Raw genomic sequence first — 15,921 nt, 5'->3', positions numbered from 1 at the left:
TCTGATGTTACATTACAAAATAAAAGCCCTCCAAAAACTCATTCTACATGTTCTGCCTGTGATTTTGAATAGCTCTAATAAGAAAACTCCCTGTTTCCACAGACCAGTTTCAATTCAGATTGACAGTTCACTACCCCAGGGTGTCACTCAGCCAGTTTCAGGACGATCTGAAGTTGCATTACATACAAAAAGCCCTCCAAAATCTCATATTCTACCTGCTCTGCCTGTGATTTTGGATAGCTCCATAGACCCTTTTCAATTTAGATTGACAGTCCACCACCCCAGAGTGCCACTGGGCCAATGCCAGGACTGTCTGTTGCTGTATGACAAAATAAAAGCCCTAAAAAAAAACTTGCATATAACCTGTATTTTCCATATTTTCAGATAGCTCTAAAAAGAAAAGTCCCTGTTTCCATAAACTATTGTCACTTCAGATTGATAGCACACCACCCCAGAGTGTCACTTATGCTATGTCAGGACTATATGATTTACAATTCCAAAATGAAAGCCCTCCAAAAACTCAAATAAATTCTGTTTTGTCTGTCATTTCAGATTGGTATAAAAAAAGAAACTTCTGATTTCCACATTATAGTTTCCCCACAGATTGACCGTACACTCTCACAGTGTCACTTACACCATTTCAGGACTGTCTGATGTTGAATTACAAAATAAGAGCCCGCCTAAACTTGTATACACTGTTTTGTCTACACAGTCCTAAAGTAGTGTAAGTGATACTATGAGAAGGCGTATTATCAATCTGAAGTGAAAGTAGTCTGTGTAAACAACGAGATACTGTTCCCTATCGATACTTAACTCGTACTGCTTCTACTAAGGCGCTTTGGGGGGGAAACTCCTTTTTCTCCGATGACTGAAGCCTTTCAATAACACAGTGAGCAGACGCAGTACGAGTGAAGTATCGATAGGGAACGTACTTGGTTACTAACGTAACCTTGGTTCCCTGAGATACGGAACGAGTACTGCGTACTTTGCCATGCTATGTAGCTGCACGACTCAGTCGTCACTTCAGTCGAAGTAACCTGAGGATCCTACGGCGAAATGCCCGATTATATAGCCAGATGGCCCTGCCCATTCTGGCGTGGTTTGTCACCATAGGCTTGTGCAGCTCTGCTGCCGAGCCATTGGTTCATTTTTTTATTCAGTGCACGAACCAATGCCAAGGCAGTGCAGTTACACTGCATTATTGAAAGGCTTCAGTCATCAGAGAAAAAGGAGTTTTCCCCCCAAAGCGTCTTCGTAGACGCAGTACTCATTCTGTATCTCAGGGAACCAAGGTTACATTAGTAACCGAGTATGTTTTCTACTTATCTGAATCATTAGACAGTCCTGACATTGTGTGAGTGATACTCTGAGGTGATGCACTATCAGTCTGAAGTGAAAATGGTTTGTGGAAACAGCGTTTACATTTTACACCAATCTAAACTGTTATACAAAACATCTTATAAGTTTTAGAAGGACTTCAATTTGTAATTTTGCACCAGATAGTCCTGACATTGTGGGAGCGACAATGAGGAGGTGGTAACTGGTTATCTGAAGTCAAAGTGGTCTGTGGAAATGGGGAGTTTCCTTTTTAAACCAATCCAAATTGACAGACAAAGGAGCTTAAATATGAGCTTTTAGAGGGCTTTTATTTTGGAATTATACATCAGATAGTCCTGACATTGTGTGGGTGACTCTCTGAGCAGGTGTACTATCATTTTGAAGTGAAAGTGGCCTGTGGAAACCGGGAGTTAAATTTTTATACCTATCAGAATTGACAGACAAAATTGTTTTGGGCGGACTTTTATTTTGAAATTACACATCAGAGCCAGACATTTGTGGGCGTGACACTCTGGGGTGCTGTACTATTAATCTGATTTGAAATTGTTCTGTGGAAACAGGGAATTTCCTTTTTAGAGCTATCCAAAATCAAAGACAAAACTGGTGGTCATATATGAGATTGTGGATGGGCTTTTATTTTGTAATGCAACATCAGGTCGTCCTGAAACTGGCTGAGGGACACCCTGGGGTACTGGACTGTTAATCTGAATTTAAATTGTTCTGTGGAAACAGGGAGTTTCTTTTTTAGAGCTATTCAGTTTCACAGGTAGGATATGAAATTTTGGAGGGCTTTTATTATGTAATGCAACATCAGATCGTCCTGAAACTGGCTGAGTGACACCCTGGGGTAGTGGACTGTCAATCTGAATTGACACTGGTTTGTGGAAACAGGGAGTTTCCTTTTTAGAGCTATTCAAAATCACAGGCAAAACAGGCAGAATATGAGTTTTTAGAGGGCTTGTATTATGTAATGCAACATCAGAACGTCCTGAAACTGGCTAAGGGACACCCTGTGGTAGAGGACTGTCAATCTGAATTGACACTGGTTTGTGGAAACAGGGAGTTTCCTTTTTAGAGCTATCCAAAATCAAAGACAAAACTGGTGGTCATATATGAGATTGTGGATGGGCTTTTATTTTGTAATGCAACATCAGATCGTCCTGAAACTGGCTGAGGGACACCCTGGGGTACTGGACTATTAATCTGAATTCAAATTAGTCTGTGGAAACAGGGAGTTTCCTTTTTAGAGCCATTTAAACTCACAGGCAGAACAGGTAGAATATGAGTTTTTGGAGGGCTTTTGTTATGTAATGCAACATCAGATCGTCCTGAAACTGACTGAGTGACACCCTGGGGTAGTGGATTGTCAATCTGAATTGAAATTGTTCTGTGGAAACGGAGTTTCCTTTTTTAGAGCTATCTAAAATCAAAGACAAAACTGGTCATATATGAGTTTTTGGAGGGCTTTTATTTTGTAATGGGAAATCAGAGAGTCCTGACACTGGGGAAATGACATTCTGGACTGGTGTACTGTTAATCAAAAGTGAAACTTTTTTGTGAAACCTTTTTATAACTATGTGAATTTACAGATAAATATGGCTATATACAAGTTCATTAAAGGGTTTTATTTTGTTATTTCTCATCAGACAGTTTTTTGTTTTTTTTTTGAAAATTCTACATTTAATATTACTCAAAATTTTAAGTCATTGTCATTTTTATCAGACCGTTTTTTTTTAAACATTTGTATTATTTTAAACATTCATTCATTCATTCATTCATTCACAGAGAAACTGTCTCAATAAATGAATGCCAGAGATCACTTTTCCTTTGATCTGAGTTTTACACGCTATTACCGTAATGTCTAGTATATGCGCGCACCGAAATACAACGTGGCGGCTAGAATGACCGTGTTTTTCAAAGTGGAGGCTGGCTTGACCGCAGTCTTTAATGGATAGTTCACACACACACACACACACACACACACACACACACACACAAATGTTCTTCACTTACTCACCCACTGAAAAACTGAAATACTGACACTTTCTTTTGTCTAGTTTGTCTAATCACTCAATCCTTTGCTCTGTAGGACTAATAACAATTGCTCAGACTGTTGGGGTGACCTTGCTGCCTCCCCGGAAAAAGATAACTGTGATGTTGATGGGGAACCACTCCGCTGGAAAGAGCAGCTTTGTCAATTGGTAGGCTAATATACAGACATGAAAACATACACTACAACCATGCACTCAGATTGCTGTTTGTGTTAGACTGAAAAAGTGAGAACCATTAGAGTTCAAACAGTAAGCCATGCATTTATTGCTTTGCAGGTATGTGGAGGAGCATATTCAAAGAACAGGGGTCGCGATAGAGACACAGGGCTTCAGCTTTGTTACAAGTGGGCGAAAGAGGGAATCGCTCACAGTAAATATGACCCCATGCATATTGCATGAAAGTTGTGTGACATGGTTTGGGCATGAAATTGGCATTTATATAAACGTCTTGTATAACAACTGTCGCCTTGGTTTTAGGGAAATGCAACGCTCCATCTCTATCCCCATTTCAAACCACTGCAGGAGTTTAAAGGTTTGTAGATGAATCGCGCTAAAAAGAACTACAGGCTTATGGAAGCTGTGTCTAAATTGCAACTTTCTCTCAATTTCAGGGGTGTCAGAATACCTCGGCACTGAGATTTGTACTTCACGACAGAAACGTTTCAGCTTGGTGACCTTTGTTGACACTCCTGGTCTGGTGGATGGAGATATGAAGTACCCCTTTGACGTGGATCAAGCTATTCTGTGGCTCGGTGTGTATTTGTGTGTTCCAGAGTTAGTATTTTTGTAATGTTGTTTGTAAGTCTAAAGTAAGTATTATAAATGTCCATTTGTAGTCCTAATACGTGTCCCTGTATTCTGATTCTGCCTGTCTACACCAGGTGAGCTCTGTGATCTGATCCTGGTCTTCTTTGACCCAATGGGACAGGCTTTATGCAAGCGCACACTCAACATTGTAGAGAAACTGAATGAGAAGCAAGGAGACCGTCTCCGATTTTATCTCAGTAAAGCGGATGAGGCTGGAGGAGATTCTGATCGACAAGTAAGATGCTCTTATACATGCAAAATAAAATGTATAACTACTGTGATCATAAGCATATACACTACAGTTTAGAGAAGCATTTGTTTGATCAATAATACAGTAATAATAGTAATATTGTAAATTATTACAATTTGTAATACCCTTTTTATTTTAAAATGTTAAAATATTAAATATCAATGTATTAATAGTATATAAAATATTAGCAATATATATATATAAAAAAAAAAAATACAATGTATTCCTGTGATTTTAATTTGAGCTGAATTTGATGATTCATATTTTTGTGGAATAGATTTTAAATCTTTTGTAATATTGTCAATTCATTGTGTCCTTGCTTAAGTATTAATTTAAGCAATAAAAAAATATTAATTGTCAGTATTAAACTGACTCCAAGCATTAACAGTAGTGTATGTTGATGTTTCAAGGGACTGTAAAATACAAGATCTTTAAAGGCAAATGGTCTTTGTTTGACTGTTTAGTAACGATATGTCAAATTGCTTTGTTATTGGCTATTTCAGAGAGTTATGATGCAGATTGTGCAGGAGCTTTGCAAGCGTCCAGGACTCAACAAGTGTGGCTTTGACATGCCCACCATCTATGTTCCCAACCCTAATAAGGTGCTACCACAATCTTTCAGTTCCTCACTGTAACCGTGACAACTTTCGTGCTTAATAAGTAAAGATTACTGAAGATTTTTCCTTACTGTCTCCACCATCAGCCCAGTCGATGTGTCAATCAGATAGAGGAGGTGTGTCGGACTATAGAGAAGACCATTAACCAGACTGTGCAGAACACGCTTAACTCATTGGAGAAGGACTGCAACCTCATCACCGAGGCCATCACTGAGACACTTGATAATGATCGGTATTACATCCTTGTATTGTATTCATACATATTGTATAGGTAAACGCCAATGTTTATTAGTCTAATATTACAGTTGCCATTGTGTGTTAAACTCTCTATAGGCAGTGCAGTATAGAGAACCGTCGATCACGTTTCAAGGGCTGTTTGTTGGGCATGCTGGGTTTCACTATGCCCCTGCTGCTGCTCGTGACCCTGGTGCTTGGCAGCCTCTCCAAAGATATGCTGGTGCTCATGCTGGGTAATAGTGGCATAGAGGCACTCACACTATATGTGGTTAGTATGTATATGCATTCGTGTGTGTGTGTGTGTGGGATTCACTGTAGATACTGATGTAAGTGTGGGTTTGTGTGTTCAGGTTCCTGCAGTAAACTCTCTATAGGCAGTGCAGTATAGAGAACCGTCGATCACGTTTCAAGGGCTGTTTGTTGGGCATGCTGGGTTTCACTATGCCCCTGCTGCTGCTCGTGACCCTGGTGCTTGGCAGCCTCTCCAAAGATATGCTGGTGCTCATGCTGGGTAATAGTGGCATAGAGGCACTCACACTATATGTGGTTAGTATGTATATGCATTCGTGTGTGTGTGTGTGTGTGGGATTCACTGTAGATACTGATGTAAGTGTGGGTTTGTGTGTTCAGGTTCCTGCACTGAAGGCGTTTGAATCCTTGTCAGCAGAGGTGCAGCTGTACAGTTGTGCTGGACTGGTGCTGTTGTCCTTCATCTTTATCCTCCTTGCTCGCTTTTCTTTCAGGTGAAAAAAGTTTTATAAACTTTACACGCGTAGTAGTTTTTTCTTTATCAGCCAGAAGTAAAAATTGTAATTTACTTAACATCATTCTAAAATTTGGCTTCTTCTGCCAAGCACTAAAGGAGGTATTTACTATAATGTTTACATTCAAGATTACATTTTTTTTTTTTTTAAACCTTTATTAATCTTAGACCTGCAGTAGAGGGGAAAATTCTGTGGGAGAAAAACAACCTTCCTCCTAGCTATTTTATGAATTTAGAAGTCATAGAATGTAGTGCTACGGACTATTTATGATATATTATTTCTAGATTTGTTTTTTAGAACTGTAGCAGAAGGGAAGATTAGTGAATGATTTTGTGAATTTCAAATTTACTCCTAGCTATTTTTATTTTACGGATTTCCTTATTTCTTGCAGCAGAGGGGAAGATTAGTGCATTTTGTGAAGGGTAAACTATCAAATTTCCTCTTAGCTATTTATTTAATTACCTACAGCAGAAAGGAAGGTTGGTGAATATTTTGACAAGTTTTATGGACAATTTATTTGTTTATTCACTTACCTGCAGCAGAGGGGAAGATTAGTGATAAATTTTTGCCCCTTTATGCCATATACTTTCACTGTGTGGAAAAGACCAGCTTCAGCATTTTGCTAAACATCTCTTGTTTTTCTCTATATTCCACTTTTAGGACCAAACCAACACTCTCTGGGAAACAAAAGAGACTGCTTCAGCAAAAACTGGAGTATGTCCAGGAGGTAGTGAAGATCAAAAAGGTAAAGTTTGCATTTGTGTTGTGTTGACACAGCTACAGTGATGATTGACTCAACTAATGACTCCCTTGTATGTTTATGCAGAAAAATCTCTATGAGGAGTACCTGCGTCAGAGTGTGGGTGATCAGGACATGAACTGAGAGGGAATATAGACTTCAAAGATCTGGATAGGATGAATACAGCACCCAGAAGTACCACTAAACCGCATCTAATCATTCCTGTAATGTAGCAGACACCGAGAAGCTATTTCATGGGCACTTAGTTACACACTACTGCACCTGTAAGCTATGTCTTTCAGCATTAAATAATGATGGAGCTGTGGACCAATACTATGTTTGTTTTATTTTTTTAGTCTCATTGCAGTATAACAATTGTACTGTAAGGAATAGTTGAAGGGGCATGTTAGGAGATTGGATTAATGCTCTGAATAATCCTATTGTTTGGCAATAGCAGTTTTTAATATCATTCTCCTTTTCTCTGCTATGTACCTAAAATACTCTGTATTTTATGGTAAATTACCAGAATTACTGAGAAATGTGAAGCCCTTCATTTATGACATTAGATTCTTATGACTTCTGGTGTTTATTTACATCATTGTCAATTTTAATAGAAATATTGAAGCTGGCTTTTGTATACCACACTTTCCTAAGTTTTTATGTCAAGTTATTGCTGTTACGATAATAAAATAATGAATGTATGTGAGTTTGGCTTCATTGCTTTTCAGAAACTGGCAAAGCAAGGACTAGCTGCTAACTAGGCCAAAATCCTCTTTGGAATTTTCGAGTGTGTGCTTTCGTTCGTTCGTTCGTTCGGAATGTAAAAATTATATTTCAGAGTCTTTGCTTTGCTGTAACACATCAATTTAGATTTAAGATTAAATTTGAACTTTATCTTTGTTGAAAACAAAATCATGTCCATTATTGTCAGGCCTGTATATTCTAAATAAGAGTACATTTTTTAAAATCAAAATAACCAATTTAAGACAAGCCCTTGGTACTGGTACAGATCTGTAATCAGTAGTTTGCTATTTTATATATATATATATACATACACACACACACACACACATGTATATATATTTCTAGTTAACATCTGGCGTAAGAATAGCTAATCTGGTATATAACTGACAGACTATTGTTTTGAGTCTATATATTGTTAAAACTAGCTTGCAATCATAGTCTTGCACCGTATGCGATGTTCTTTTGAATCGGTTCTTTATAATGAATCTGCCAAAACGGCTACTTGATTCTTTTGCTCAAAATCAAACGATTTTCAAAACGACTATGACAAATCCTTGTTCATTTATCAGAATTGACCGCAGTTTATTAAAATTGCATGCAAATTCATTGGTAAAAAACAGTGGGAACTTTTTTTCCTGCATTAGACAACATCTTTTTTTTTTTTTTTTTTATCCGTTGACAACAATAGCATTTTCAAACAGTTTCTACAAAAATCGTAAAATATTCTATATGAAAAACAAGAATATGAAACCGACTTGATCACAATATTTTTTATTGCGATTTTAAAGTAAAAGCAATAGCAGCACCCATACTGCGGAAAATGGTTGTCATGGCAATTAGGATATATCCTAAACCTACCCTCTGTAATCGACAACCTGCGGTGTCTATACAAGTGTTTTATTTCTCTTTTGTTTTGTCATTCAATTGCACGATTAACCACAGGTTTTGGAAAATATTCAAAGCCATCTAGCTATGTATTTGCATATATCCTCCAACGAAGACTGCAAGGATAGTTCACATCCTCTCCGGCTATGTCTCAGATCCTAGTGAGCTGGCTACCTAGGCAGCATCACAGGCGTGTTCTCAGTCAGCTTACGCCTACAAGGCCCAAAAGCGCGGTCTTTGTAGTCCGCTCACTAGATTTTGAAACAATCCACGCGTTGTGTGTGACTCTAGGGAGGATGGATGTAATATTAGGTAATATCCGCAGGATTGAACCGGGGAAAGTTGTTTCCTGAACTCTTGGCGCAGTTTTGTTGAAGCCCGACCCTGCTGCACTTCACACAGGAAAAGAAAGACGGATGCGGGCGAAGGGAAGAATATCGAAACGAAAGGAAAATATCGAGACAAACGACGTGAAACCATGGAGGTCTTGGACACGACGGCATCGCGCAGTGAGGAGGAGAACGATGGTATGAACAAACCAGTAGCCTACTTGTTAAACTACAGTCTAAAAATAGAGCTCTGTGTCGATATAAACACATTTGGGCAACTATTCCGAGATTGTTGCGATTGAATTAACGTTAGTAAGCAATGACAATCCGAGCTTGGCGTGCAAACATATCTGATCATGTAACGTTAGCTGCCGAATAGACGGCATTAGATCTTATATATATATATATATATAAACAAAATGTGGGAATGCTGATGACAATCTTATTTTCTGTTGATGATAATAACAGCAGCAGATCAGTGCATGAGAAATCAACAGGTGTTTAGGACCAGAATCAATATTTTTTTGACGTGTGGTGTTTAAATCCTGAATGGGCATTGGACAAATCAAATCAAGTGCTCTTAGTGTCAATCTGCTTTTGGCAAAGTCCATCTTGTTAATGACGTAGAGCTCTGTCATGTATATCTGTAAACGATTCTCTACAAATATGACGGTGTAGGAGAAAGGGACAAGGCTCTTTAGAAGAGTTTCTGAAGCGCTTCTGTGTTTTCCTTCAGCAGGAGCTGCGGCAGACCTGCAGACGCAGCTAATCGAGTGTCGAGCTCAGCTGGAGCACTGGCAGGGCCTGGCCAGCATCTGCGAGCTTTGCAAACAGGAGGAGCTCCAGGAACTGCAAAAACAATGCGACCAGGAGATTCAGTCCTTGCAGGAGGCTCTGAGAGGTGAGGAGGGAGAGAAAGGGTAGGATTGAAGGAGTGTGGTCACCTAAGGTGGAGGTAAAGCACAAGTCTGTTTGCGGATTGTTGATTAATCATGGAGCTTCTGTGGAGAAAAGCCACACTGTGTCTTTACAGGAGTAGCTCATCCAAAAATAACAATTATGTCAATATTTACTCAGTTCCATGCCATTCCAAACCTGTTTTTCTGTGAAACACAAAAGGAGAACACTTCTTTCCATACATACAACATGATAGCAATGAAATGTACCCAAAAGTGCAAAACACCATTAAAAACCCTATTGATGTTGGCATGAAATGGAAAATGTCATCGTCTTTTCTTACCTATTGTGACATATGGCTTTTCTAATGAGGAAAAAAATTAGGAGGAGACTTGATTTTATCCATCAGGAATTGATTGGATCATTGGATTTTTGTCATTTGTTTATCGTGAGTGACAAGTTGCTGGATGGGAGGGATTATTGTTTCTCCTTCAGATGCACACGTCATCAGAGTAGAAAGGGAAGGGAAGTTAATGTTTTTGATGAAAGGTTATGAGGGCACATGAATTTAAAAAGAATGATGATGTGCATGAATAAATCACGTATGTTCCATTAAAAAAAATCCATTTGGTGTTATGGTGATGTTAAAAGAGTCTATACAATTTGTGAGCTGTATTCTCAGTGTTCTGTAAAGACAGTATTTCTAAAGCCAGTTATTATTATTACCACATCCAATTACCAAGTACAATAATGCAGCAAAATAAAATACCCGCCAATAATATATGAAAACACAAATTCATAGCTTAAAAATACATAATAAAATGACTATAATAAAATAAGTAAATAAAAAATTAAAGGGGGTGCTCAGCTTAACTTTGTAAAGAGCCAGCTAGTAGGCTATATTATAAAAAAGGAGAATACTATACCTTGTCAAAGATCTTTAAGGAGCCTGTGAATGCGAAATTCTTGAGCTTTATACAAGTAAACACCTCTTTAATTCACTAATAAAAGGTGGGGGTGAAATGTGTTTCCACTTTAAAGTAATGAGACGTGCAGCTAATAAAGTTGTAAGGCCCGAGCCTTTTGCAGTGACATCAGAATGACCTTGTTATCTTTAATCAAATGCAACTCACTTCTCTCTGCTGAGTCTGACGTATTTAAGGTTGCAGTAATGCCAATCACATTCAGATCTTTCTGAATGCAACAACATTCCTGTATGCAACACTCACTTTTCACAATCCAATTAACAACCAAATTCACGTGGCTCAAACTGTAGGCAAAGTCCAGGTGGATGCTGCACACTGGTGGTGGTTGAGGAGATTCCCCCTCCTTCCATGTAAAGCGCTTTGCGTACCCAGAAAAGCGCTATATAAAATGTAACAAATTAGTAGAGCATAACGCTAGCAATGCGATGGTCATGGGTTTGATTCCCAGGGAATGCATGAACTGTTAAAATGTGTGCTTTGTATGCAGTGCAGGTCACTTTGGATAAAACATCTGCCAAATATGTAAATATAAATGCAATTGATAAAATAAAACCAACATAGTTTTTTCTTGTTCGATAAGCCGTTGCATTTAGAAGCATGTTATATTTCAGAAGTTCAGTTGGTTGCAGTTTCATTTCATTTGCCAACTTGCATGTCATGAAATGAAATTTAACCCAAAGAATTGGAATTGACAGAGAATGTGTTTCAGTGTCATTTTGTGACTGATCCCAGCTTTTTTTCTCCATCTTAGAAACAGCTGCTCAGTATGAGGCTAGAATATCTGTTCTGCAGTCAGAACGATCACATTATAGGAGAGCCACTTCGCCCCAGGACACTAAGGTTTGTGTGTCCCGCCTTCTCTTTTTCTTTTCCCCTCTTTGTTATCCAAGTACTGAGGCCAAGACTGATTTTTCTGAAGTTTCCCTTTTTGAAAGATCTTTCAGTTTCTGTATTAAAATGCCCGTAAGTCACGTTCATTGTGTACATTTGTAAATGTGTAAGTACATTTCATTGTGCATGCAGGGCATCTCTAAAAAGGGCAAGGTGGAGGGTACCTCTCCTCCACAGGGTGGTTCCCCTCCCCTGCGAGCTGCTGACCATGAGGGCTCAGGGTCAGACTCTGATCCACTGGAGCTGTTGGCGGAGACGTCAGATACAGAGACAACAGGCCTTATGATGGCCTACTTTCCCCAGCACTGTGACTCGGCCTCTCTGTCTTCTTTCTCTATGGACACACCCTCTTTACCCCGACATCCGCCCCCTCAAGATGACACCGCCTCCCTGGTGTCCACAGGAACGCTGGTGCCTGAAGCCATCTACCTGCCACCACCGGGACACAGACTGGTCACACATGCAGACTGGGACAAATTGCAAGCACAAGTCAGTATACGCCTAGTTTTTCTAGCAGGTTTCCCACAACCATTGAAAACTGTAATGTAACTGTATTTTAAGATTATGGTTGCCAGGCCTGGAAAAGTCATGAAAATTAAAAAGCACTAAAAAGTAAAGTTTTTCTAGTTACGCTTGGCTCTAGAATACTTAACAGCTAGAAATTACTATTCATGAGTCAGTGCGTGATGTCACCATCCCTCAACTAACTGAATATCTAACTTGAATCTGATATCATTGCATTTTTAGCTTGTAGAGCTTCAAGAGGAGGTGACAGAGCTTCAAAAGCAGAAAGCTGAGCTGGAGAAAGAACTGGATGTGCAAAGCACAGAGACACAAAAACAGGTACAGAAACTCTCAGTTCCTGTCTTTCGCCACACAGACCAAATAAAAACACAGCCAGAATTACTTGCATTGCTTAATATTTTTGTGTAAACAGTCATACATTGATACATTATTTCATGAGTAGCGAGTTCAAAAGATCACCATTTATTTGAAATAGATTTTTTTTGTAACACAATAAATGTCTTCTTTACTATCACTTTTAATCAATTTAATGCATCCTTGCTGAATAAAATTATGTATAAAAATCTTAATGACCCCAAACCTTTGAGTGGAAGAATGTAATGTAATGTAATATAATTTTATATAATATATATTTTTTCAATGTGGTTTAATTGCTTTGAGCATACACCCTGATATAGCATATCTACAGATAATTACTTTCCAAAGCAAAGTTATATATTGATATCTTGATGTGTTTTTGTCTATTGTAGTTGTCGGTGCTTCAGTCTCAGGTGCAAACTTCTGAGACTCTTCTTCAAGACCTACAGAAATCATTTAGCCAGTCACAAAATGCTGTTCAGAGCAGATTGGTGAGTAGCAGCTGAATGGTGCAATCAAAGGGCAGCAGGAATCCATGATCCAACATCTTGATGAGATCACAAACTAATGAGTCTGTGTGTACTTTTTGTCATGCAGGCGGAGCTGTCTTACTCTCAGAAGAGAGTTTGTAATGAACTCTCCAAGTTGAAAGGTGAAGACACTGATGTGGATGAAAATAGCCTTCCACCCCGCAGTCCAACACTAGAGGTATGTGAATGAGTGTGTGTTCAAAAGCGGATTTGACAAAAGGTGGTCAGAGGTGTGTATGTATTTGTCTTAATAAGTGATTAAGTCAGTGTGTATCTCTATGCATAAGGCAGCTCACTGTGAGGAGAGGCTTCGTATTGAAATAGTCAACCTACAGGAACAGCTGGAGACACGCACAGAAGAAAGCGGTCTGTCAATATCATTAGATTACATTACATTAATGCATTTGGCATATGCTTGTTTTTGCTTTCCCTCACTGTTCGTAAAACATTTGAATTAAATGTTTCAGAATAAATCATTTGAATCATCGTCTGCCATTTGTCCTGTTTGTTGAAGCTTTAGATTTTCTCTTCAATGACGTTCTCCTTTTTGTCTTTTCTCCTGATCTTTCTTGTCACATCTGCTCCTCCAGAAATGTTAGAAGGTAAGTCATGCATACTTTCACTTTTTGTCAATAGTGTAGATCCTAGTAGTTGTACGAGGATAGGTTTTGATATTTTAGTGTATTACCATGAAACTGTGTGTCCAGTGTAAGTTTGTGATTGAAATCTCTCTCCCTCAGTTAAGCTTGCCAGCCTGACAGTAGAGACAGACCGCATACAGATCCAAAAGGAAAAGGTATGGCAGCCTTTAATTCTCAGGAGTTATTTCTTGTGCGTTTGTCTGTGTTTTTTATGCATCTCTGCTTGACTCATTTAATCTGACTACCAATAGTTCAGACATTTTTTACACAATATTACAAAATGGACAAATTATGTATCCCTTTATAATTGGATGCACTCTCACAAAATTAAACATGCACATAATGAAATCATGTGACAACAGTGTAGTGTTGTTTGAAAAGTTTGTTGTATAATGCTGTTGTATAATGTGTTCAACATTGTTCAGTGTGTACAATGCAGTACGCTAGTATCCATTGTCCCATCTGTGTGTGCAGTTGGAGGCTGAGCTGCAGGAGTGTCGTGTAGAGGTGCAGGGTCTGCGAGTGGCACTTTCTCACCTTCAGAAGGAGAACAAATCTCACATCCAGGAGAAGGTATGCCTGCATCTTGGTGTGAATAGGTGAATATCACTGAATTGGATTATATAGTAGTTTACATCTCTCTATGTCTGTCTTTCAGGCAGCGTTGCAGCAGCAGTATCGCAGTCAGTTGATCAGTCTGCGCTCTCAACTAGACACTAGTCAAGCTGTGCAGAAGGATTTTGTGCAGCTGTCGCAGTCACTGCAGGTACTTCACTGATTTAGGATTAGCATTGAGTTCAGCATTGTGGCAAAAACTTCAAGCATAGTTTTTTAAAAATAATTTCTTCTCTCTGCATTCTCAGGTGAAACTGGAGCAGATTCGCCAGGCAGAATCTTTGAACCAAGTGAAGCACATTCTAGGGGAGGAGATTGAAGACACTGATTTGCCTGCAGATGCCACATGAAACAATATAAGAATAGGTGACATTTTGGCCAACCAAAGGGAAGAGACTCTAGTGGACAAGGAGGTGGTCCTCAAAAAGGGCCAAGCTGAGGTGGGCTGCCTACATGAAAAAGAAACCTACAGTGACATGAAGAACTAAACGGCCATTCCTGCACTCATGGGTTCACAATTCTTCTAAAGAACTCAAACCATATGGGGAAACACGATTCCTTATCAATCTGGACAAACTGGAATTGCTAATACTTGAGTTTTGGGAAAAGCTAATACACTGACTACTAGCTGACTAGACTTAATGCTACTGCAGTGTAAGTTTTATCTTCCTGGCCTAATCCTCCTTTCCTAATAGATACTGATGGAGATATATTACTCATTTTCAGCACCTGTCACCAGCAAAATAAAAACCAAAAAACATACTGGGGGCAATTGGAACTTTTAGAATATGTATTTTTTCTCAGACTACTACAGACCTACCCGTTATTGCTATAAGAAAAAAATCTATGCGCCAAAGTAACAGTATCCTTAATAAATATATAATGAGAAGGACTATCATAATATTTAATAATATTCCACATAATATCGGAATATTTTTCGCCTTTATGTGGTACTAATTCTTTTAGCTGTCTTAAATAATGTCTTAATACATAATAATTTTTTGAAATGAGATGCAACCTATTTTAATAAGCGAAGTGTAATTAGCTGTTGACTAAATGCTAGTTTTACAATATATTATTGTTTGAAAGATTAAATCTTTCAATTCATACCATTTGTATTCATAAGTAGTGTTAAAATTGCCCCCAGTTTCACAGCCATGATGACATCTTTTATGATATCCACCAGCAACAGTGTTAGCATACTCCTTTTATGTTAACTTAAAGCCAAAAACCAAGAGATCAAATAAATATTACTTTAAATTAAATGCATTAGAAAATATTACCCCCTAAAATATTTTTGTACCTCAAATGGTTTTTGTTGAAACTTTATTTCAAAGTGAAATATTCATACTTGCTGTTCTCAGACAGATAGAGAACTTATGCTGAAAAGACAGTTGCCCCCTGCTATAATACTACCTACCCTACTATAATTATTTTTGCATTCAATTTAAGGCCAAAGTCCCTTTACTGGAAAGAGCCATCATTTTATTATGAAGCATCTGGTGCCTGAGCCAATGAACAGTGGAAGATCAATGGTATGTTAAAGAGTTGATAAAACACTAAATCTGTTTGAATGGGGCTAATAAATGTTAATTCATATATATGTAGCACAATGTTAGTAACACATCTGAGTGCATTACATATGTATGAAAAATAAAAGTTAAACTAAAAGACAGTAACAGATCACGCATGTTTTTTATACACATCTTTATTTTAAG

The 15,921-nt window shown here is 38.3% G+C and overlaps 2 protein-coding genes across 5 annotated transcripts in view; both read left to right on the top strand.

Moving 5' to 3' along the window:
• LOC107755580 (sarcalumenin-like) overlaps positions 1-7,500 on the top strand; it is an 8,658-nt gene extending 1,158 nt beyond the window's left edge. For 3 of the 4 annotated variants that reach the window (XM_016572460.1, XM_016572461.1, XM_016572459.1), the window contains 9 exons: positions 3,428-3,539; positions 3,666-3,759; positions 3,867-3,921; positions 4,001-4,141; positions 4,271-4,431; positions 4,950-5,048; positions 5,150-5,295; positions 5,397-5,568; positions 5,651-5,682. In XM_016572460.1, the coding sequence (XP_016427946.1) occupies positions 3,428-3,539; positions 3,666-3,759; positions 3,867-3,921; positions 4,001-4,141; positions 4,271-4,431; positions 4,950-5,048; positions 5,150-5,295; positions 5,397-5,568; positions 5,651-5,674 (1,004 nt within the window). In that variant the 3' untranslated portion in view covers positions 5,675-5,682. Of the gene's footprint in view, positions 1-3,427; positions 3,540-3,665; positions 3,760-3,866; positions 3,922-4,000; positions 4,142-4,270; positions 4,432-4,949; positions 5,049-5,149; positions 5,296-5,396; positions 5,569-5,650; positions 5,683-5,930; positions 6,044-6,724; positions 6,810-6,890 lie in introns of those variants that run through there. The other variant, XM_016572462.1, reaches the window with a different exon arrangement.
• A 1,038-nt stretch (positions 7,501-8,538) lies between these two features.
• On the top strand, positions 8,539-15,863 carry LOC107755579 (rab GTPase-binding effector protein 2-like). The gene is made up of 13 exons (XM_016572458.1): positions 8,539-8,959; positions 9,498-9,662; positions 11,396-11,484; positions 11,668-12,024; positions 12,283-12,378; positions 12,810-12,908; positions 13,015-13,125; positions 13,235-13,313; positions 13,538-13,549; positions 13,688-13,743; positions 14,063-14,161; positions 14,247-14,354; positions 14,452-15,863. The coding sequence occupies exons 1-13, from the start codon at positions 8,911-8,913 to the stop codon at positions 14,551-14,553; spliced, it is 1,422 nt and encodes a 473-aa protein (XP_016427944.1). The 5' UTR covers positions 8,539-8,910; the 3' UTR covers positions 14,554-15,863.
• The last annotated feature ends 58 nt before the right edge of the window (positions 15,864-15,921 follow it).

The sequence above is a fragment of the Sinocyclocheilus rhinocerous genome, unplaced genomic scaffold, assembly GCF_001515625.1.
Source record: "Sinocyclocheilus rhinocerous isolate Xijiao unplaced genomic scaffold, SAMN03320098_v1.1 scaffold2849, whole genome shotgun sequence".
Taxonomy (NCBI): domain Eukaryota; kingdom Metazoa; phylum Chordata; class Actinopteri; order Cypriniformes; family Cyprinidae; genus Sinocyclocheilus; species Sinocyclocheilus rhinocerous.
Note: the sequence above shows the minus strand (reverse complement) of the source record. Positions and strands in the feature narration are given on the sequence as shown.

Coding starts and splice junctions, on each gene's coding strand:
- LOC107755579 (XM_016572458.1), top strand. CDS start 8,911: ATGGAGGTCTTGGACACGACGGCATCGCGCAGTGAGGAGGAGAACGAT. Junction 12,909..13,014: donor ATGCTGTTCAGAGCAGATTG/GTGAGTAGCAGC, acceptor TTTGTCATGCAG/GCGGAGCTGTCTTACTCTCA. Junction 14,162..14,246: donor AATCTCACATCCAGGAGAAG/GTATGCCTGCAT, acceptor TCTGTCTTTCAG/GCAGCGTTGCAGCAGCAGTA.